Below are 24,625 nucleotides of genomic sequence, written 5' to 3'. Positions count from 1 at the left end.
GTGCCAACACATGTGTGTATCTCAATGCACACTACGAGCTGTTCCCATAGTGCTAACACATCCGTGCCTCTCTTTGCATGCTACACTCTGTTTCCACAGTGTCAACAAATCCGTGCCTCTCATTGCACTCTACGCACTGTTACCACAGTGCCAACACATCCATGTATCTCAATGCACGCTACGAGCTGTTCCCACAGTGCTAACACATCCGTGCCTCTCATTGCATGCTACGCACTGTTCCTACAGTGCCAACACATCTGTGTATCTCAATGCACACTATGCGCTGTTCCCACAGTGCCAACACATCCATACCTTTCATTGCATGCTACACGCTGTTCCCACAGTGCCAATATATTCATGCCACTCATTGCAGGCTATATGTTGTTCCCACAATGCCAACACATCCGTGCCTCTCATTACACTCTACGCACTGTTGCCACAATACCAACACATCCGTGCCTCTCATTGCACGCTACACGTTGTTCCCACAATGCCAACACATCCGTGCCTCTCATTGCACGCTACACGTTGTTCCCACAATGCCAACACATCCGTGCCTCTCATTGCATGCTACACTCTGTTTCCACAGTGCCAACACATCCGTGCCTCTCATTGCACTGTAGGCACTGTTCCTACAGTGCCAACACATCCGTGTATCTCAATGCACACTACGAGCTGTTCCCATAGTGCTAACACATCCGTGCCTCTCATTGCATGCTACACTCTGTTTCCACAGTGCCAACACATCCGTGCCTCTCATTGCACTGTAGGCACTGTTCCTACAGTGCCAACACATGTGTGTATCTCAGTGCACACTACGAGCTGTTCCCATAGTGCTAACACATCCCTGCCTCTCATTGCATGCTACACTCTGTTTCCACAGTGCCAACATGTTTGTGCCTCTCATTGCATGCTACGTGCTGTTTCCACAGTGTTGACGCATTTGTGTATCTCATTGCACGATACACGCTGTTCCAACAGTATCAACACCTCTGTGTACTTTATTACACGCTACGCGCTGTACAAATTGTGCCATACACATCAGTGCGCCTTGTTGCACACTACCAAATTCCCAAACTTTGGGTACCCTACGGTCTTTGTGCTTCCTGCGTTAACCACCTCAGGGTATCCCGTGGCTACCACCTTGCAGACTCTAGAAGCTATACCATCTTCGGGTGAGTTCCCCCATAAAATCAAAATCCCAAAGTTTCATAGATATAGGTTAGAAAGTCAGTTGTCTAATAAGCAGGTCTGGGCAGCTTCAGAAACCAATGACTGGTTACATTTCCAGGCAGGCAAGCATAGAAAGGCTCTCAGATTCAGGTAACTACCAACTAGTAGCACCAGGGCTGGATTGAGGGCCACATGGGCCTGGAGCTGAAAATGAACACGGGCCTATTATGAGAAGCAGAGGAGGTGTGACCAGTGCTGTGTGGGTGTGGCCAGTGCCATGTGGGCGTGTACACCGCTATACTCTCAGCCCCAATGTCTCCCTAAATATGTAAAAGAAAAAAATGCTTCCTTTTGTGAGGTAAATAGAAATACAATTTTACTACTTATGATTTATGGCTGATCGTGTGGAGAGGAGATGACCAGTCAACATCATGTTGTCATGACAATGGGCCTATTTTTATATGGAGGCCTGGAGCTGTAGCTCCATCCGCCCCATTGTTAATCTGGCCCTGAGTAGCACCATCCTAAAACTCTCTGGAAAATATTGCCTGAACTCCCCTTCATCTAGAACAATATAAGAAGGATGAAATGGTCTACACTGGGCCCTTCCTCCTTTACGGTGGCTATTGGGTAATACCCAATGGTACACTATCAGATATGGGAAACTCTCTTTTTCTAATTGTATGCATATTTATTGTGTGTTTATTGTTGAATATTTTTTTTGTTAAACGTATATCACCATAAGAAGTGTTTATCTCTTTATGCCTGAGCCGACAAAAGATGAGCTTTGCAACTGATCCTTGTGATATACTAAAACCCCAAGAATAGTTTGGGTATGCTGCTTTAACTGGTGGAGGTGTGGTTATTGAATCCACATGTGGTATATTGGATTACCTTTAAGGATTAATGACATTTGCATGCCTTAATTTCACTATGCAGTCACTACAATCTTTTTTTACACTTTTGTTATCAGGTTTATATCTTATATATAAAATTCATTGGTCTGTTTGTTTGTTTGTTTGCTTACCTGTCCGGTTACGCATTCCGACACTCCTACACCGAATGGTATGAAACCAACGCAAGGTGGTCCAGTTGGATCCTGGCCAGGCTTTAGGGGGGGTTAGGGTCCCGGTCGGACCTCCTGTTGGTGTACACTGGGCAGAACTTTGACCCAGGGAGCCTGTTCTGGACCTTCCACTGAATGGATTTGAACGAAAACTTCACAGAGTGGTAATATTGGATCCCAGAAGACATACTAGATGGTTGAGGTCCCAGTCAGACCTCCCATTGATGTACACTGGGCAGAACTTTGACCCGGGGACGCTGGGCAGAACTTTGACCCGGGGAGCCTGTTCTGGGCCTTCCACTGGATGGATTTGGATGAAAACTTCATAGAGGGGTGGCAATTGGTCTGGGATGCATAATGGAGTGGTTGGGGTCCTGATCAAACCTCACGACGGAGTGTGCCGGTCAGAACTTTGACCCAGGGATCCTGTTCTGGGCCTTCCACTGGATGGATTTGGACGAAAACTTCAGAGTGGTTCCATTGGATCCCAGAAAACATACTAGTGGGTTGAGGTCCTGGTTGGACCTCCCATTTGGTGTGCGCTGGGCAGAACTTTGACCAGAGCAGCCTGTTCTGGGCCTTCCACTGGATGGATTTGGATGAAAACTTCTCAGAGGGGTGGCAATTGGTCTGGGATGCCTGGCAATTGGTCTGGGATGCCTAACTTAATAACTTGAAGATTAGATCCTGGTCGGACTTCCCGTTGGTGTACGCTGTGCAGAACTTTGACCCAAGGAGCCTTCCATTGGATGGATTTGGAGGAAAACTTCATAGAGTGGTAACATTGGATCCCAGAAACATACTAGGGGGTTGAGGTTCTGGTCGGACCTACCGTTGGTGTACACTGGGCAGAACTTTGACCCAGGGACACTGGGCAGAACTTTGATCCAGGGAGCCTGTTCTGGGCCTTCCACTGGATGGATTTGGATGAAAACTTCACAGAGGGGTGGCAATTGGTCTGGGAGCCTAATGGAGTTGTTGGTGTCCCGGTCAGACCTCACTGCGAAGTGCGCTGAGCAGAACTTTGAGCAAGGGAGCCTGTTCCGGGCCTTCCACTGGATGGATTTGGATGACATCACATAATATGGACGACAACCTCAGAGTGGTAACATTGGATCCCAGAAGACATACTAGAGGGTTGAGGTCCTCGTCGGACCTCCTGTTGGTGTATGCTGGGCAGAACTTTGACCCTTGGATGTTGGGCAGAACTCTGACCCAGGGAGCCTGTTCTGGGCCTTCCATTCGATGGATTTGAACAAAAACTTCACAGAGTGGTCACATTGGATCTCTGCAGACATACTAGGGGGTTGAGATCCCAGTCAGACCTCCCGTTGATGTACGCTGGGCAGAAATTTGACCCGGGGACGCTGGGCAGAACTTTGATCCGGGACCCCTGTTCTGGGTCTTCCACTGGATGAATTTGGATGAAAACTTCACAGAGGGGTGGCAATTGGTCTGGGATGCATAATGGAGTGGTTGGGGTCCTGATCAGACCTCACGACGGAGCGTGCCGGTCAGAAATTTGACCCAGGGAGCCTGTTCTGGGCCTTCCACTGGACGGATTTGGACAACATCACATAATTTGGTGAAAACTTTAGAGTGGTTACATTGGATCCCAGAAAACATACTAAGGGGTTGAGGTCCTGGTCGGACCTCCCGTTGGTGTGTGCTGGGCAGAACTTTGACCCGGGGATGCTGGGCAGAACTTTGATCCGGGACCCCTGTTCTGGGTCTTCCACTGGATGAATTTGGATGAAAACTTCACAGAGGGGTGGCAATTGGTCTGGGATGCATAATGGAGTGGTTGGGGTCCTGATCAGACCTCACGACGGAGCGTGCCGGTCAGAACTTTGACCCAGGGAGCCTGTTCTGGGCCTTCCACTGGATGGATTTGGACAACATCACATAATTTGGACGAAAACTTTAGAGTGGTTACATTGGATCCCAGAAAACATACTAAGGGGTTGAGGTCCTGGTCGGACCTCCCGTTTGTGTGTGCTGGGCAGAACTTTGACCCGGGGATGCTGGGCAGAACTCTGACCCGGGGAGCCTGTTCTGCCCTTCCATTAAATGGATTTGGGTGAAATCTTCACAGAGGGGTGGCAATTGGTCTGGAATGTCTGGCAAATGATCTGGAATGCCTAATTTAAAAATTTAAAGATTAGGCCCTGGTCGGATATCCCATTGGTGTATGGTGGGCAGAATTTTGACCCGGGGATCCTTTTCTGAGCCTTCCACTGTATGAAAACTTCACAGAGTGGTAACATTGGATCCCAGAAGACATACTCAGGGTTTGAGGATCCAGTCGGACCTCCCGTTTGTGTACGCTGTTCAGGGCCTTCCACTGGATGGATTTAGATGAAAACTTCACAGAGGGGTGGCAATTTGTCTGGGGTGCCTACAGGGGGGTATCTTCCTATTGGCCTGGATGGCCATCGCCAGGGGCCGAGGGGGGGCGCCGTTGCCACCCAACATAATTAACAAATGCTTTGCGCAGTGTGCCGCAGACAGTTGTCATTAGTAAATGATCCCTGGTCTCCTTCTGTCTCCTCTGCTCTTGTCAGTGTCCTCCATTGATTGTTAATGTGTATCAGGCTTCTTATATGTCCCTTTATATCAGAAACATTTAAAATTAGAGAGACTAATTTTTTTTTTTTTCTAATATATCTCTTCTCCCACAATACCCACTACATACCAATCACCACTCACTAATTCCCATATGTCAACCTTGCAGGAAAAGAGTGTAAGCACCACATCAACCACAATGCTCTATTCGCAAGATAATTTGCATATATGCAAATTATCTTGCCCACAATGCACCTTCTTTGTTATTGATGCCTTCTTTTCCTGTGTTGTTGACATATAGAAATTAATAAACAGTGCTTGCATGTAGTAAGTGTTATAACTGGAAAAATATAAAAAATATATATATATATATATATGTATATATATATTTTTTTTATTTTTTTTTTTAAAAGTATATATATATATATATATATATATATATATACATATATATATATATATACATATATATATATATATATATATATATATTGTCTCCCTATTTCTACAGGCGTGTAAGTTGAACTACCCCCAGTGTAAGTACGTTGGGGCCCATTTCTCAAAGTGCATTTGAGGTAAATTTACCTCAAATACTTAGTATCTCCCGAATGTATGAAGGAGGGACCGCAGCAGGTATCTCCGATACTTGCTGCGATCCCTCCATTGCCGCCGGCAGCCGCCTCCCCCATAGGTTTCTATGGGGGATGCGATGCTGCCAAATGTATCAATATCAGGAATGCGAAGCATTCCCGATATTGACCCCAGCAGCTAACGCTATCTGAAGATAGCGTTAGCCGCTGTGTTCTATGGGCACTTACCGCATATCAGCCGGCGGAGGGATCTGCCAGATCCCTCCGCCGACAATGGGCGCCGCTCATGTGCAGTCCGCGGGACTGCGCATGCGCAGAAGCCCCGACTGTCCTCCAGAGACATCGCAGGGACGGGCTCTTTTCGGAGCCCGTCTCCCTGCATGTCCTGGATAATACATCCGGCAGATGGGATCGCATTTTGCAATGCAATCAGGGGCGGTACTGCATGCCCTGATTGCATTGCAAAATGCGATCATTAATAAATGGGGCCCTAAAACAGTTATCTTTTCCTCAGTATGGGGAATTGACTATGATCTTTATAGATTGTGGATACTCAGGTGTCAGGATTAAGATATAATCCTTATGGGCTGTTTTTATTATTGTGTGTGAGATAGCAATGGACCCATGTGGGCGGTTTTACCAGTGAATTATATGGCAGAGTTAAAAAAGCATAATGCAGTGTACAGTCCAATTTGAATATATGTAAATTATTTTACCCATAATGCATGTTTGTTTTTGATGCTATGTTTTCAAGCTTTTCCTGTGTATTTTGGCATTAGTAAATAGTGGTTTGCAATAGAGCAAGTTCTGTAAAAGATATATATATATATATATATATTAAAAAGAGAAAAAAAAAATATTCTCCCTATTTCTACAGGTGTCTGAATTAAACTACCCCCAGTGTGTGTCATTTATTTATTTTTTTTCAAGTAGAAGCAGTCATTGGAGGGGGGCGCCAATCCCTTAGTTTGCCAGGGGTGCTCGGACCTCAAGATACACCCCTGGGTGCCTAATTTAAGAATGAATCTCGGGCAACGCTAGGTACTTCAGCTAGTTATACATATTTTTCTTTATTTTATGTTCCACCTCTGGATTGATGAGGAGAATTCTTCAACATTACCCTAGGGGGGAAAGACATACTTAAAAATACATTATTTTTCAGTTTATGGTATGTGAGCACTTTTGGGACTAACTATAATAGTATAAATCTAATTCAAAGATAGTACACCAGAGGGCACTGTTGTCTTATTTCCTTCCGTTTGTGTGTGTGTGTTTGTTTAGATTTTTAATTAATCTGTTTCTATTTATGAATTAGTTGGAAATGTACTAAGCTCTGGAGGGAGATAAAATGGACAGAGACTAAGGGGCTTATTTATCAATGAGTTTTATTATACGCATTGAGTGTTAAAACTCGTTGCATATAATATATAGTGCTCCAGCCAATCGGCTCCCCTGTCATTTTTCAAACAGATGAAAGGTAGTAGCTGATTGGCTGGAGCACTATTATCATACGCAACAAGTTTTATCACTCGTTGCATATGATAAAACTTGTTGATAAATAGGACCCTTAGTACCTGCCAATTAGCTCCTAACTACCATGTGTTATGGTTTTCCCAGGATACCCTGCGTAAACCCCCAAAACTGAAAAGATGAGATCTTCTGCCACTCTCAGCCACCTGTTGTTCCCTTAGAACTAGGAACATTCACCTGTACTTAGGCGGCCGCCTGGACTTAAACTCGAAGTAGTAGGGGTTTACACTGACCACCTAGGAGTACCAGAATAGAAGATGACACCAATGAGAGCTGGTAGCTGAGATGCGGCTAGTGCAGCACTGGTGGTATAGATGTGGCTAATGAAGCACTGGTGGTATAGATGCGGTTTATGCAGCACTGGTGGTATAGATGCACTAATGTGGCACTGGTGGTACAAATGCGGCTAATGTGGCTCTGGTGGTACAGATGGGGCTAATGTGGCACCGGTGGTTACAGATGAGGCAATTGCCACTGGTGATATAATACGGCTGGTACAGTCTGTGGAATTGATGCAACTTATAGCTGGAGGAATTGATGCATCTAGTAGCTGGTAGAATTGAAGTGGCTGGTATAGCCTGTTGAATTGATGCAGCAAGGAGCTGGTAGAATTGATGTGATTGAATGCCGAGGAGCAGCCTGATTAGCCGTGCTGCGGCTACGAGAGCCGGGGGATAAGATGCGGCCAGATGACCGAGGTGCGGCTTGGTTAGCCATGGTGTGGCTACGAGAGCCAGAGGAAATGGTGCGGCCTGATGACTGAGGTGCAGCTTGGTTAGCCGAGGTGCGGCTACGAGAGCCGGATGAAATGATGTGGCCTAATGGACAAGGTGCGGCTTGGTTAGCCGTGGTGTGGCTATGAGAGCCGGAGGAAATGGTGCGGCCTGATGACCAAGGTGCAGCTTGGTTAGCAGTGGTGCGGCTACGATTGCCGGAGGATATCTTGCGGCCTAAGGATTGAGGTGTGGCTTGGTTTGCCGTGGTGCAGCTATGAGAGCCGGAGGATATGATGCGGCCTGATTACTGAGGTATGGCTTAGAGAGATGCAGGAACAGAGTCCAGAAGCAGGAACCGCAAGGACACTTACAGAGACGCTATAGCTGGCAAAGCCGTGAAAATGCCCCGGATATTTAACAGATGAAGAACCAATCAAAGTAACGGAAGATCATTCAGTGTTCCAGTAACACGTGATGTCGTCTGGGATCCAGATCGCCTAGCAACAGATGGTACAGGCGGAAGTAGAAAGAGTAACCATCAAAGTACTGGAAGGTAGCAAGTCGTTAGGTGATTTGTAACACCATGTTACAGTTACAGACTGTTTGAAAAATGACAGGAGCTGATTGGTTGGTAGTTTATCTCACCCTACTTTATCATTCTCCAGAGCTTAGTACATTTCCCTTTTAAACTGAAATCTCATGAGTGGTTCAGAAATTTTTCTAATATCAACCCATTTTAGGGGATGTATACTAAGGTATAATAGGCCTGATCCCGAGTAGTACGCAAACCCAACTGGCAAGACTAACAAAGCCCATGATATATTATATTGTTATAATGACTAAAACTTTATTGGTTGGAACAGTCTTGTCATGACACCCCTTAAATTGCCCATTTTGTAACCTTACAGCCAGTAGTAATTGTCTTAGGCACAACTACCAAGTGTCCCGGTATCAGCAGGACAGTCCCAATTTGAGGATTCTGCCCCGTGGTTTGGAAATTTTCTCAAAAGTCACTATAGATATTCTGGTGTCTCTTTATTATTCATAATTTTTTAAAACAACCCACTCTGCTCTCTCAGCATGGGTTACCCCGTGGTCATATCCAGAACACAGTGTTGCCATTATTGATGTAATGTAACAAGCAGTGGTGGATACATTTCTGAGGGGTAAACGAGAAACAAGCCATGAAACCCTATGGCATTCCATGTTCTTTTTAATTTGTGGTCACCCATTGAAATACTGTACATCTTTATTTTCCGCTGAACTATACAGTACATGGTGGTCACCCCATAATCACTATACTACTTATAGTGGGTCTAGTGATCACATTCGCCTTTTGATACATCTAGCTTGTGCATTTTATTCTTGTTTTACTCACTTTACTACTTGTCAATTTTGGGTCTACTCAGTTTATGGAAAAAAATCTGGAACTCCTGCATACCATTCCAAACATCATTATTATAATACATTGATAATAACAAACATGCAGACACATTTTCTGGTTGCATAAGCGAGACAAATACATCCAGTGAAATGACCAATATGTATAATCCCTAAAGTACAGAGGTACTTACTACATGGTGTGCTAGCTGCTGACATGGAGAAGCTATCAGCTTGCTTCTCCGTGTTTATGATAGACTTGGAGCACTTGCCACGACAATATAAAGAGGAAGTAGGGAGTAGATCACATTTAGCACTCTGCTGGACGAATCTGGAAGAATTACAACCAAAGTTCGTCTTGCTCTTCCCAGAATTATCTGGTGGTACCAATTTTATAGAGAGTACGAGTACCAAAGATTCATAAGGATGTGACCAGCTCCCTTGGTAGACCCATAATTTCATATTATCAACTTATTTCCCAAATGTTACATACCCATTTACTTTTCTTAAGGACACTAAAAAACATTAAAAAGCTTGAGTAATATTCCATCTGACATCATAGTGTACTATGGATGTAAAAGGTTTGTACACCTCTAGCCCACAACAACAGGGAAGAGAAGCAATGAAGGAGTTCCTATTGATGGATGAAACTAATCCAGGGTCGGATATAGATGTATTTCTTAAACTATTAGAACTCACTGGAATTATTTAATGTGTGATGGAAGTTACTACAAAAGTCAGGCTGTGCGGCGGGCTCCAATGTAGCCTCTTCATACTCAAATAATTATATGTTACAGCAAAATTTTTTTTTTATCTGATTCACCAGCGATAAAACATCACATTACCCTTTTTAAGCACAACATCGATGACTTTGGATGCTGTGGAGCAGAGGGTTCTCCAACTCGGTCCTCAAACAGTTCATGTTTTGTGTGAAAAGAGCTTAACAGTTCACAGTTGTATGACCATCTGTAACAATTTCCACAGGTGACCTGGAAAACATGAACTGTTTTGGGGTCATGTGGACTGAGCTCGAGAACCGCTGCTATGGAGTGAAGGATAAGAAAAGCTTATCCAACTTAAGGAAGATACAGTATCAGCCATCTCCCATTACATTCACATACAAATCCAATCCTCTTGAAATTGACTTCCTAGATGCTAACATCGAAATAGTTGATGGATCAAATACCACCTCAGTCTATACAAAAGTACTGAACGCAACTCACTTTATGCATCTAACAGCCAGCACTGCCCAGTTTTAATTAGGGGTTTACCTAAATTGCAAATGATCAGAGTGACCCCAAGTGACCCTGTAAAAATGTGTTAATCAACAAAACGACCACTGATTACTTAAGGACCTGTTACCTGTACATATGTTTTTGGTAATGTTACCATTCAGGTAAAGAAATATGTTAGGCAGGTGTCTAATTTCCTGAGAGCAGGGGCGTATATCTTCCTATTGGCCTGGATGGCCATCGCCAGGGGCGCCGGCCGAGGGGGGGGGGGTGCCGTTGCCACCGAACATAATCAACAAATGATCACTGGTCTCCTGTTTGCTCTGCACAGTGTGCCGCAGACAGCTGTCATTAGTAAATGATCCCTGGTCTCCTTCTGTCTCCTCTGCTCTTATCAGTGTCCTCCATTGATTGTTAATGTGTATCAGGCTTCTTATATGTCCCTTTATATCAGAAACATTTAAAATTAGAGAGACTAATTTTTTTTAATTTTTTTTTTCTAATATATCTCTTCTCCCACAATACCCACTACATACCAATCACCACTCACTAATTCCCATATGTCAACGTTGCAGGAAAAGAGTGTAAGCACCACATCAACCACAATGTACCTTCTTTGTTATTGATGCCCTCTTTTCCTGTGTTGTTGACATATAGAAATTAATAAACAGTGCTTGCATTCAGTAAGTGTTATAACTGAAAAAATATAAATATATATATATATATATATTGTCTCCCTATTTTTTACAGGCGTGTAAGTTGAACTACCCCCAGTGTAAATACTAATACATTTATCTTTTCCTCAGTATGGGGAATTGACCATGATCTTTATAGATTGTGGATACTCAGGTGTCAGGATTAAGATATAATCCTTATGGGCTGTTTTTATTGTTTTGTGTGAGATAGCAATGGACCCATGTGGGCGGTTTTACCAGTGAATTATATGGCAGAGTTAAAAAAGCATAATGCAGTGTACAGTCCAATTTGAATATATGTAAATTATTTTACCCATAATGCATGTTTGTTTTTGATGCTATGTTTTCAAACTTTTCCTGTGTATTTTGGCATTAGTAAATAGTGGTTTGCAATAGAGTAAGTTCTGTAAAAGATATATATATATTAAAAAGAGAAAAAAAATATTCTCCCTATTTCTACAGGTGTCTGAATTAAACTACCCCCAGTGTGTGTTATTTTATTTTTTCAAGTAGAAGCAGTCATTGGAGGGGGGTGCCAGTCCCTTAGTTTGCCAGGGGCACTCGGACCCCAAGATACACCCCTGCCTGAGAGATTTATGAATGATGGAACTTCAGGCCAAAACAATCAGCACTCGTCATCACTGAATTCAAGTGTCTTCTTTGGAGGAACACATTGCTATGTATAGATAGTCCCTTAGCCACTACACACTTATCAGCACTTCTATAATTATACAGAACTTTATAATACGGTATTCTGATTGGCTAAATATTTGATGTAGTGCTTGAAATTAGTCACTCTGGGACTCGTTGTTCCACAGTAGAAATTATATAATTTATCAGTGTAATATTTGTCTGGGACTTGTAGTTCCATAAGAAGATTTTGACTTGTTTGTGGGTGAAGTATACCCGTGCACCTCTGCTCTGATGTTAATCATGTAGAAATGCATTTATTTTATTATAAGTGGATTCCCATAAGTATTGTTACATTTAATTTGATCTTGAGTTATATTTTATTGGTGTCGAAAGGAATCCAAGACGTTTACTTTGGAGGATTTTTTTTTGGACTGTTCTTCTATAGCCAGTATATAAAAAAAAAATGTCTTTGTTTGGAAAGAAATACGAACTTAGACGCAAAACATTTAATGAAGTGGGAAGTTTTTGCTCCAGTAACTGACTGTTGACAAGTTCTTAGTGGACAGAGGGGCTAATATAGCGTTGAACGCAGATTCCCATGCGCAGGACCCATTGTACGAGTATGCAGAATGGGTCCTGCGTGATCGCACACAGCCCCTGCTATGCCTCTGTCTGACTGAGACATTTAAGTGGCGGTGCGGGTGCAGGGGCGTCCCCGGAAACGGGGGGAGTGTCTGTCCCAATTTCCGGGTGTGGCAAGGCCAGGGACTGCGTCCACGGACGCCATTTCCTGGCCTCGCAATTTCTTTTGCAATGTGAAAGCAAACTGATACTTTGCGGTTCCTGCATCATCAGGATACTCTGTATTAGGGGTGAGCGGGTTCGGATTTCTGAAATCCGAACCCCCCCGAGCCCCCCCGATCCGAGTCCGATCCGAGTCAGGCTCGACTTTTCCCGCCTGACTCGGATCTGACATCGAGGCAAAACGTCATCATCCCGCCTTCCGAGTCTCGCGGGTTTTGGATCCTATATAAGGTACCCGCGTCGGCGCCATTTTCTCACTCGGCTGTGGACAGTGAAGAGGGAGGGTGGGAGTTAGTGCTGTGTAGTGTAGTGTAGTGTAGTGCTGCTGTTGTCCACTACTTCAAAGTCCATAGGGGCTGGCTGTGTTGTGCTGTGCTGCTGTTGTTAATAGGGGCTGTGTCCACTACTTCAAAGTCCATAGGGGCTGGCTGGACTGTGTTGTGCAGTCAGTTCCAAAGTCCTGTGCAGTGTCCCAGTCCTAAAGGGGTGCTGTAGTGTTGTCCAGGGGGTGCTCTGTCCATCAGGGGTGCTCCCCCCAAGTGCTAAAAAAATAATATATTTTCTGTGTTTGTGAATTGTGTGCGCAGTAGCCGCACGTGCATCAACAAAGTAGTGCCAAGCGTGCGCCTGTGTCATAAGTAAAGGGCCGGCTGGCTTGACCGTTAAGGGTGCTGTAACCCCCGAAAGTACACTCCAGTCCAAACCAAAAAAAAAATTATTTTCTGTGTTTGTGAATTGTGTGCGCAGTAGCCGCACGTGCATCAACAAAGTAGTGCCAAGCGTGCGCCTGTGTCATAAGTAAAGGGCCGGCTGGCTTGACCGTTAAGGGTGCTGTAACCCCCGAAAGTACACTCCAGTCCAAACCTAAAAAAAAATTATTTTCTGTGTTTGTGAATTGTGTGCGCAGTAGCCGCACGTGCATCAACAAAGTAGTGCCAAGCGTGCGCCTGTGTCATAAGTAAAGGGCCGGCTGGCTTGACCGTTAAAGGGTGCTGTAACCCCCGAAAGTACACTCCAGTCCAAACCAAAAAAAAATTATTTTCTGTGTTTGTTAATTGTGTGCGCAGTAGCCGCACGTGCATCAACAAAGTAGTGCCAAGCGTGCGCCTGTGTCATAAGTAAAGGGCCGGCTGGCTTGACCGTTAAGGGTGCTGTAACCCCCGAAAGTACACTCCAGTCCAAACCTAAAAAAAAATTATTTTCTGTGTTTGTGAATTGTGTGCGCAGTAGCCGCACGTGCATCAACAAAGTAGTGCCAAGAGTGCCCCTGTGTCATAAGTAAAGGGCCGGCTGGCTTGACCGTTAAAGGGTGCTGTAACCCCCGAAAGTACACTCCAGTCCAAACCAAAAAAAAATTATTTTCTGTGTTTGTGAATTGTGTGCGCAGTAGCCGCACGTGCATCAACAAAGTAGTGCCAAGCGTGCGCCTGTGTCATAAGTAAAGGGCCGGCTGGCTTGACCGTTAAGGGTGCTGTAACCCCCGAAAGTACACTCCAGTCCAAACCAAAAAAAAAATTATTTTCTGTGTTTGTGAATTGTGTGCGCAGTAGCCGCACGTGCATCAACAAAGTAGTGCCAAGCGTTCGCCTGTGTCATAAGTAAAGGGCCGGCTGGCTTGACCGTTAAGGGTGCTGTAACCCCCGAAAGTACACTCCAGTCCAAACCTAAAAAAAAATTATTTTCTGTGTTTGTGAATTGTGTGCGCAGTAGCCGCACGTGCATCAACAAAGTAGTGCCAAGCGTGCGCCTGTGTCATAAGTAAAGGGCCGGCTGGCTTGACCGTTAAAGGGTGCTGTAACCCCCGAAAGTACACTCCAGTCCAAACCAAAAAAAAAATATTTTCTGTGGTTGTGAATTGTGTGCGCAGTAGCCGCACGTGCATCAACAAAGTAGTGCCAAGCGTGCGCCTGTGTCATAAGTAAAGGGCCGGCTGGCTTGACCGTTAAGGGTGCTGTAACCCCCGAAAGTACACTCCAGTCCAAACCTAAAAAAAAATTATTTTCTGTGTTTGTGAATTGTGTGCGCAGTAGCCGCACGTGCATCAACAAAGTAGTGCCAAGAGTGCGCCTGTGTCATAAGTAAAGGGCCGGCTGGCTTGACCGTTAAAGGGTGCTGTAACCCCCGAAAGTACACTCCAGTCCAAACCAAAAAAAAATTATTTTCTGTGTTTGTGAATTGTGTGCGCAGTAGCCGCACGTGCATCAACAAAGTAGTGCCAAGCGTGCGCCTGTGTCATAAGTAAAGGGCCGGCTGGCTTGACCGTTAAAGGGTGCTGTAACCCCTGAAAGTACACTCCAGTCCAAACCAAAAAAAAATTATTTTCTGTGTTTGTGAATTGTGTGCGCAGTAGCCGCACGTGCATCAACAAAGTAGTGCCAAGCGTGCGCCTGTGTCATAAGTAAAGGGCCGGCTGGCTTGACCGTTAAGGGTGCTGTAACTCCCGAAAGTACACTCCAGTCCAAACCAAAAAAAAAATTATTTTCTGTGTTTGTGAATTGTGTGCGCAGTAGCCGCACGTGCATCAACAAAGTAGTGCCAAGCGTGCGCCTGTGTCATAAGTAAAGGGCCGGCTGGCTTGACCGTTAAGGGTGCTGTAACCCCCGAAAGTACACTCCAGTCCAAACCAAAAAAAAAATTATTTTCTGTGTTTGTGAATTGTGTGCGCAGTAGCCGCACGTGCATCAACAAAGTAGTGCCAAGCGTGCGCCTGTGTCATAAGTAAAGGGCCGGCTGGCTTGACCGTTAAGGGTGCTGTAACCCCCGAAAGTACACTCCAGTCCAAACCTAAAAAAAAATTATTTTCTGTGTTTGTGAATTGTGTGCGCAGTAGCCGCACGTGCATCAACAAAGTAGTGCCAAGCGTGCGCCTGTGTCATAAGTAAAGGGCCGGCTGGCTTGACCGTTAAAGGGTGCTGTAACCCCCGAAAGTACACTCCAGTCCAAACCAAAAAAAAATTATTTTCTGTGTTTGTGAATTGTGTGCGCAGTAGCCGCACGTGCATCAACAAAGTAGTGCCAAGCGTGCGCCTGTGTCATAAGTAAAGGGCCGGCTGGCTTGACCGTTAAAGGGTGCTGTAACCCCCAAAGTACACTCCAGTCCAAACCAAAAAAAAATTATTTTCTGTGTTTGTGAATTGTGTGCGCAGTAGCCGCACGTGCATCAACAAAGTAGTGCCAAGAGTGCGCCTGTGTCATAAGTAAAGGGCCGGCTGGCTTGACCGTTAAAGGGTGCTGTAACCCACAAAGTACACTCCAGTCCGAACCAAAAAAAAATTTATTTTCTGTGTTTAGCCGCACGTATATATCAAATCGATATAACATAAATGGAGGACCAAACTTTCTCCGATAAAAATAAAATAGAGAAAGATCAAGAACCACTTCCTCCTAGTGCTGAAGCTGCTGCCACTAGTCATGACATAGACGATAACATGCCATCAACGTCGTCTGCCAAGGCCGATGCCCAATGTCATAGTAGAGGGCACATACAATCCCAAATGGCAAAGTTCAGGAAAATGACCTTGAAAAAGACATTTAAATCAGCTGAAGAGAAACGTAAACTTGCCAATATGCCATTTACGACACGGAGTGGCAAGGAACGGCTAAGGTCGATCCCTAGTATGTTCATGACTAGTGGTTCAGCTTCACATGACGATGGAAGCACTCCTCCCACTAAAAAAATCAAAAGAGTTAAGCTGGCAAAAGCACAGCGAAGAACTGTGCTTTCTAAGAAGATATCACAAATCCCCAAGGAGAGTCCAAGTGTGGTGGTGGTTGCGATGCCTGACCTTCCCAGCACTGGACGGGAAGAGGTGGCTCTTTCCACCATTTGCACGCCCCCTGCAAGTGCTGAAAGGAGCACCCACAGTCCACTTGCTGATATGCAAATTGAAGATGTCACTGTTGAAGTACAACAGGATGAGGATACTGGTGTAGCTGGCGCTGAGGAGGAAGTTGGCGAGGAGGATTCTGATGGTGATGTGGTTTGTTTAAATCAGGCTCCGGGGGAGACAGTTGTTGTCCGTGGGATGAAAAAGCCCATCACGGTCATGCCTGGGCAGAAGACCAAACATTCCACCTCTTTGGTCTGGCAATATTTCTATCCAAATCCGGACAACAACTGTCTTGCCATATGTACCATATGTAAAGGTGAAATAAGTAGGGGTAGGGACGTCAACCACCTAGGAACATCCTCCCTTATACGGCACCTGCAGCGCGTTCATAAAAAGTTACTGTCAAGTTCAGAAACTTTGGCTCAGACCGTAAGCAGTCCAGGGACACCTAAATCCCGTTGTCCTGTTGTATCCAAGCGCCTGCAAACCACACCGTCAACTCCCTCCTCGTCAATTTCCTCCTTAGTCAGGATCGGAAGTAGTCCTGCAGGCCATATCACTGGCATGACTGACTCTCCTATCCGGGATTCCTCCGGAGGATCCTGCATTGCTACGCCTACTGCTGCCGCTGCTGCTGTTGCTGCTGCTGCTGGGAGTCGTTCATCATCCCAGAGAGGAAGTAGGAACACCACTACTTTTACTAAACAATTGACCCTCCAACAGTCCTTAGCGAGGAGGATGAAGTACGACAGCAGTCATCCTGAAGCAAAACGTATAACTGAGGCCTTGACTGCTATGTTGGTGTTAGACGTGCGTCCGGTATCCGCCATTAGTGCAGTGGGATTTAGACAATTGATGGAGGTAGTGTGTCCCCGGTTCCAAATCCCGTCTAGATTCCACTTCACTAGGCAGGCGATACCGAGACTGTACAGAAACGTCAGAAAAAGTGTCCTCAGTGTCCTGAAAAATGCCGTTGTACACAATGTCCACTTAACCACGGACATGTGGACAAGTGGAACAGGGCAGACTAAGGACTATATGACTGTGACAGCCCACTGGGTAGATGTATCACCTTACGCAGCAACAGCAGCAGCGTCACCAGTAGCAGCATCTCAGAAACGCCAGCTCGTTACAAGGCAGGCTACGCTGTGTATCACCGGTTTCAGTAAGAGGCACACCGCCGACAACCTCTTAGAGAAACTGAGGGAAATCATCGCCCAGTGGCTTACCCCACTTAGACTCTCCTGGGGATTTGTGATATCTGACAACGCCACCAATATTGTGCGGGCATTACATCTGGGCAAATTCCAGCACGTCCCATGTTTTGCTCACACAATAAACTTGGTGGTGCAGAATTTTCTGAAAAGCGACAGGGGCGTGCAGGAGACGCTTTGGGTGGCCCGAAAAATTTCTGGCCACTTTCGCCATTCAGCGACTGCGTGCCGAAGACTGGAGCGCCAGCAAACACTCTTGAACCTGCCCCGCCATCACCTGAAGCAAGAGGTTGTGACGCGGTGGAACTCAACCCTCTATATGCTTCAGAGGATGGAGGAGCAGCAAAAGGCCATACAAGCCTATACATCCACCTATGACATAGGCAAAGGAGGGGGTATGCACCTGACTCAAGCGCAGTGGAGAATGATTTCCGTGTTGTGCAAGGTTCTTCAGCCCTTCGAACTTGCCACACGTGAAGTCAGTTCAGACACTGCCAGCTTGAGTCAGGTCATTCCCCTCATCAGGCTTTTGCAGAAGCAGCTGGAGAAAGTGAAGGAGGAGCTAAGACGGAGCGATTCCGCTCGGCATGTGGGACTTGTGGATGAAGCCCTTCATTCGCTTTGCCAGGATTCCAGGGTGGTCAATCTGTTGAAATCAGACCACTACATTTTGGCCACCGTGCTCGATCCTAGGTTTAAAGCCTATGTGGTGTCTCTCTTTCCGGCCGACACAAGCCTGCAGAGGTGCAAAGACCTGCTGGTGAACACACTGTCAGCTGAAGCGGAACGTGACACGTCAACGGCTCCTTCTTCATTTTCTCCCGCAACTGGGGCTGCCAGGAAAAAACTTAGGTATCCTAAGCAACCCGCTGGCGGTGATGCAGGGCAGGCAGGACCAAGTTTGGACATCTGGTCCGGACTGAAGGACCTGGCAACAATTTCTGACATGTCTACTGTCACTGCATATGATACTGTCACCATTGACAGAATGGTGGAGGATTACATCGGTGACAGCATCCAAGTAGGCATGTCAGACAGTCCATACCTGTACTGGCAGGAAAAAGAGGCAATTTGGAGGCCCCTGTACAAACTGGCTCTATTTTACCTGAGTTGCCCCCCCTCCAGTGTGTACTCCGAAAGAGTGTTTAGTGCAGCCGGGAACCTTGTCAGCGAAAGGCGTAGGAGGTTGCTTCCACAGAATGTGGAGAAGATGATGTTCATCAAAATGAATTATCAGCTCTTCCAGGGAGACCAGCCTCCAGAAGGTACAGAGGGACCTGTGGTGGTGGATTCAAGTGGGGACGAGTTAATACTTTGTGAGGATGAGGATGTACACACTGAAGAGGGTGAGGAATCGGTGGATGAGGAGGATGAGGATGACATCTTGCCTCCGTAGAGCCAGTTTGTGCAGGGACACATTAATTGCCAGCTTGTTTTGTGGGGGCCCAAACGAACCAATCATTTCAGCCACAGTTGTGTGGCAGACCCTGGCGCTGAAATGATTGATTTGTTAAAGTGTGCATGTCCTGTTTATACAACATAAGGGTGGGTGGGAGGGCCCAAGGACAATTCCATCTTGCACCTCTTTTTTTCTTTGCATTATGTACAGTTTGGGGCCTAGTTTTTCTAACTGCCATCCTGCCTGCCACTGCAGTGTCACTCCTAGATGGGTCACGTGTTTGTGCCGCCCACTCGTGTCGCTTAGCATAGTCATCCAGCTACCTCGGTGCAACCTTTTGGACATAAAAACACTATTGTGAGGTGTGAGGTGTTCAGAATAGACTGGAAATGAGTGGAAATTAAGGTTATTGAGGTTAATAATAGCATAGGAGCAGAAAAACCTACAAATTCTGTGATTTTAGCTGTTTTTATGCTTTTTTTCAAAAAAATACAGATCCAAAACACAAAACCCAGAACCCAAAACACGGAAGGGTGGTTTTGGCAAAACCAATCCAGATCCAAAACACGAAGAAAGATCCAGATCCAAAACCAAAACACAAAACACGAAAAGTGGCCGGTGCACACCCCTACTCTGTATCTGCATCTTCAGGATATTCTGTTGTTGGCTAGTTAGGAGTGTATTAATGATGGTATGTTAGGTTATGTGTGTTTATTTTTTGACTTTGTGATTTTTTCTCATAGTATGTATATTCTCCTTATGGTTTGTTTTCTATGAGATCAGTAATGTAAGGGCTATCAAGATTGATAGATTTACTATAGCTTCTAAAACAGACAAGTGATGGTGGTGCCCATATCAACCAAGTTGTACTGAAGCTGTCATTTTCTGTAATTTTTTTTATTAAATAAGGGTGGCAAGTTTAGAATGCAGTAGAGAAATGATAGGCAGAAGCTGATTGTTTGCTATAGGCAACACCACCTCGTCTGTTTTAGAAGCTTTAGTGAATCTACCCCATAATCTCTTATTTCTTTGTCGTAGCTTATTTTATTTAGTCAAATTTAGTATGAATGTTGTATGTAAGTTACATTCTGTGGAAACCAATCTCCCAGCATTAGTTACCTTTAATGTTGGTGAGAAAAGAGTGATATTTTTGTTTTTCATAACTTCTGTTTTCAGTTCTTTACAGGAGTAGGAGAACGGAGAAGGGCAGAAGTGAAAGAGGCGATAGTCATGGACACAGAAGCTCCCATCTCAGGACATCTGTTGCTTTACAGCGAAGTTCAACACATGAGAGGTCTTCCAGGAATGTCACATACAGACGGGCCTGGTAAGGATGAAATCAGGCTAGCCTGTTATTTTTCTGCTCGTCTGCAACAATTAGTCTGTAAAGGGAATTTCAAGGGTTCAGGACATATAAAGGAACCTGAGTAACAGTGTTAACAACTGATGCTTATGTTGATGCTTTCTGGCTGCCCCTTCTGGGAGGGAGCAGCTAGATCGGCAAATCAAGGGGGCGTGGCCGGCATTTGTTGGTGGAGCGGGGCGTGGCGTCACTTTGGCCCCGGTCTCGCTACACAATGCCGAGATTACCGGCATTGTGAAGCAGGGGGCGGATCCAAAATGCCGCGTTTCGGCGAGATTCTCTTATAACTGCGGGGGGTCCGGAGGGGTCGGCGGCTGCCGTTAGGCTTGCCTGCTTTCACCGGTGGGCGCTCGATTTTCGGTAGACTCCCGGACGAATCGGGAAGGTAGGCAAGTATGTTGTGTTATTGGGTGGAGCTTCTGTTCCTTGGGGTTACTCAGATGTCCGATGTTCACATTGGTGATCCATTGCTGTGTCTTCGGATGCATGCAGCAAATCTGAGAAGGGCGAAAGCTACATCATTTATATCGTCTCAGATCCACTGCTACCGAAGACGCAGCACCGATCACGCCTGCGTCCACCACTGAATCAGGCCCTCAGAGCAAATTAGTTCAAAAGGCAAGATTGAAAAATGTCAATGAAGGAAAAAGCTTTTAGGACCTAAAAGTAAATACAGCAGTAATCAGATTAGTAAATGTGTTGCTCTTTCCCTGATAGACCCAGCAACATCTATGTACTTGGAGCCTAATTCAGAGATGGACACAATGCCGATGTTTACACAGTTGAGCGATTATCGGTAAGCTGCGCATGCATCTGAGACACAAAGACGTCAAGTTTCTTTTTTGTTGTCGCTTGCAATGTTGATTTATTCGCAAAGTAATTGACAGGGCGTGGTGACTGAAACGCAGGTGTCGTGACCATTTTCAGGGTGTGTCTCTGCCTGCAACTGTGATTTCATGTATGCAGTAAAAATTGCTCCGGAATCTCAGTTCCCATGTCCATTCTGCTCGACCATAGGTTTACTCAGAAGTCTTTCGGTGGCTATGACAGTCGCTGATTATGGAATGGAAGTCGTGACAGCATTTGCGTCCAACTCTGAATCAGGCCCTTAGTCATAAATGCTCAGTTTTCTGGAATGTCCAGGGGTCTCCCTCCTGCATCCCATCCAGTTCTCATGGAATTGCGTCATCTAGATCCCTCTCCGCCATCGTGATACTGCGATTTGCGGCATTGTTCAGGGGGAGGGGGAGATTGTGCTGGGCGGGTGGCCTCACCTTCCACAGTATGTGTTTAGTGGATTAAAAGATGAAGGCAGATCATAATAACATCTTGCCAGACATTCTGTATTCAAGCACTGAGCTTTTGGTAATGTGAAGCCCTGAACTCCGGATTCTGCAGTAGATAATTCTCCAATAGATATGCTGACAAAGCACAATCAATGACAATAGTAATTATATGAATTGTGAAAACTGCATAATCTTAGTGAAAGTGTCTGACTATATGAAATGCTTTAACACATGGGCTAGTGCTTCTTCTGATTATTATACCATTTGGTGATACATGAACATGAAGGTGGACACATTTAATGAGATACAGCAGCAACAATTTGGGGGTGGGATCACTTCCAGTATCACTGGGTAATGCTTGTGCAGTCTGAAGCTGACCACATACACTAGTCCACATGGGCCATCAGAGGTCATCGTCCAATCACATACACAAACATGCCCGATAATGCTAGCCTTTCTTGCAATTATTTAATTTCCAATAGGATCACTATCAGGCATTGCAGTACTTTTCGGCTTATACGTGGCAGCCTTGTAAAGGGGTTGTCTTCAAGTGGATTACCACCTCTTTTCACTGCGTACCCATTGCTGAGAGCACTAGGCCATGGTGTTTAGCTGTGGAGAATGGATGGGGGAATTTATTGTGAGTGTTCAAAGTATTAATAAGCTTAAATGGGAAAGATTGTATGTGTTACTTGATTGGATGGCTCTGTCTCCTGCCCAATCAGGAGCCATATTTGTATTGTTATTCTGGTGAAACCAGATTTACATTCTTCACACTATGATTTGACTGGTGCTGACAGCTCCCTACTAGCTGTCAAACATCACTAATATGGGTCAGTCCTAAGAGGATCCAATTAAAGTTTTGCATGGGGAGCACTTCCTAAAGAGGACAATTATAGTTTTAGATTATACTTAACATGTTATATTTGCAGCTAAGGCACAAATCAGGGGTTCCTGCATGTTATCTTGTGTTAGATGTTCAGGTGACTTTTGTGTGCATGTTATAGCACTTAGGGCCTGATTCAGACCCACTCGCGAGCGGCTGTCCGCTCGCAAGTGGGTCGATGGTGTCGCTCGTTGTGTCTGATCAAAGGGGGCGTGCTGTCGATGTTGATTGACAGCACGCCCCCTTTGGTGGGCGTGCCGGGGGCGTGCCTCCCAGACGGGGGCGTTCCAAAGGGAACGCCTACCGTCAGAAGCCGGCCCCACTGACATCACTAGTGATGTCAGTGGGAGTGATTTTGGCTCTGATAGAGCCAAATCACTCCGGGCCTTGCGGTTGAGAAACTCAACCGCAGGCTTCGGCTCGCAGTGGCGATGGTTGCGATGGTCAAGACCATCGCGACCATCATCCTGCACGCTCGTATATGCTGTGGGTGGTGACCCACAGCTATACGAGCGTCCAGGAGGACGCTCCATAATTATGGAGGTGGGCCCTGATTCAGAGCGAGCGCTCTGGTCAGAGCGTCCGGCTCTGAATCAGGGCCTTAGCTAAATATACTCTTGAATGAAAGGTATGGTAAAATGAAGATCATATATGTACGTGTAAATAAGGCTGTATTTATGTAAAATGTCTGCTTATTATTACACAACAGGAGTTATATTTTAATCCACAGGAGTTGAGAGGCTCAGCACAGATTCAGACCCATTTTGGAGATCACAGCTCACTGTCCTCTGACTTGTCTGTATGTGAAGCATCCGGAAGTTCTGCACTGCCAAGAATCCTCAGTGACATTCTGCACCCACTTCACAGTGACAAGCCGTGTCTCAGGTTTCTAATTGTCACATATCCGCTGACCCCAAGAGAGGGTGGTGATTGCTGTCTGCTCAGTTCTGCAATGAAGACACATGTTATTCTGCTCCTGGCATTAACCATATGTTTCCCAAAGACAAACACACATACACACACCTTTATACAACCTTAGTGGTCCAAATAACCAGGGCTCCATCCATCCCACTGCTGCTGAAAGTGTTCACATTGGTCAGATCTCCATCAACAACTGATAACTGGCTGTGGAATGAGAAGGATGAGCAGGGCAGTATATAAAACATAGATGATTTTTACACAATATTTCTATAAAAGGTATGCTCACTCAATATGAAACATTGGTATCAGTAACATAATATAAATATATTACTTCACTAAGGGGTCTGTTTACCAAGCAGTGTTAGGAGACAGAGTGAAAAGTGATAAGGTGCCAGCCATTCAGCTCCCAACTATCATCTCACAGGCTGTGTTTGAAAAATGACTGTTGGGAGCTGATTGGCTGGCACCTTATCACTTTTCACTCTGTCTCCTAATACTGCTTAGTAAATAGACCCCTAAGACTTCATTAAGGGATTTAACAAAGTTATACATTTATGGTATGTCACTGACACCCAAACATTGGACTAAGTTGTGATTCTGCAATAATATATATTATATTGATTCAAGTCCCGGAGAGCGTCCCTGTTATTTTATACACACGCACGCACGCGCACACACACAAACACACGTGGTTGAATAAGCAAGGTAACAAGATCTCTCATATGTGCAGGGGCATACAGAGCCCTGCCGGGCCCTGGGTGAAGAGGGGGCGTGTCCTAATCGTCCCCTTGAGAAATAAATATAAACAACACTTTTGCTGCGTGCTGGGGAGGAGGGCGCTGTGAGCCCCTCAGACCGGCGCAAAGCCGGGAGGGGCATGATCAGTGTGATTGCTCCCCAACACAGGTATAGGACACAGGCCGCGAGCAGTCTCCCACTGCAGCCCAGCACGCGCAGCCGTGTTTTGGGACCACAAAGGTGTGCTTTTTGTTGATTTCCTCACCAAGGGAGATACTGTGATTGCTGTCCACAATTGTGACACATTGAGCTGGTTGCTGAGGGCAATTTGGCGAAAACGACCCAGGTTTCTGCGAACAGGCATCGTATTGCTGAACGATAACGCCAGGCCACAACTGCATGCGTGAGTTGTTATGGCGCTACATTTGGGAGGTACTAAACCATCCTCTCTACAGCCCTGACCTGGCACCAAGTGATTTCCATCTCTGAACACTGAAGAGGCACCTTGGTGGAAGGCGGTTCACAACCGATAGTGAAGTTCAGCAAGCTGTCATATCTTGGCTTCAGTCGCTTGACACTGATTTCTTCTATGCCAGGATAGATG

At 45.5% G+C, this 24,625-nt stretch overlaps 1 protein-coding gene across 2 annotated transcripts in view; it reads right to left on the bottom strand.

Annotated features, from left to right (window-relative positions):
* Positions 1-23,016: 23,016 nt before the first annotated feature.
* The window catches only part of LOC148511872 (actin-related protein 2/3 complex subunit 1A-A-like), a 47,138-nt gene continuing 45,529 nt past the window's right edge, over positions 23,017-24,625 (bottom strand). The window contains exons 9-10 of one of the 2 annotated variants that reach the window (XM_088482634.1): positions 23,386-23,487; positions 23,017-23,309 (exon numbers count right to left, since the gene is read on the bottom strand). In XM_088482634.1, the coding sequence (XP_088338760.1) occupies positions 23,388-23,487 (100 nt within the window). In that variant the 3' untranslated portion in view covers positions 23,017-23,309; positions 23,386-23,387. The remainder of the gene's footprint in view (positions 23,310-23,385; positions 23,488-24,625) is intronic. The other variant, XM_088482635.1, reaches the window with a different exon arrangement.

Source organism: Taudactylus pleione, unplaced genomic scaffold (assembly GCF_031769625.1).
Source record: "Taudactylus pleione unplaced genomic scaffold, aTauple2 ptg000290l, whole genome shotgun sequence".
NCBI classification, from domain to species: Eukaryota; Metazoa; Chordata; class Amphibia; order Anura; family Myobatrachidae; genus Taudactylus; species Taudactylus pleione.
Note: the sequence above shows the minus strand (reverse complement) of the source record. Positions and strands in the feature narration are given on the sequence as shown.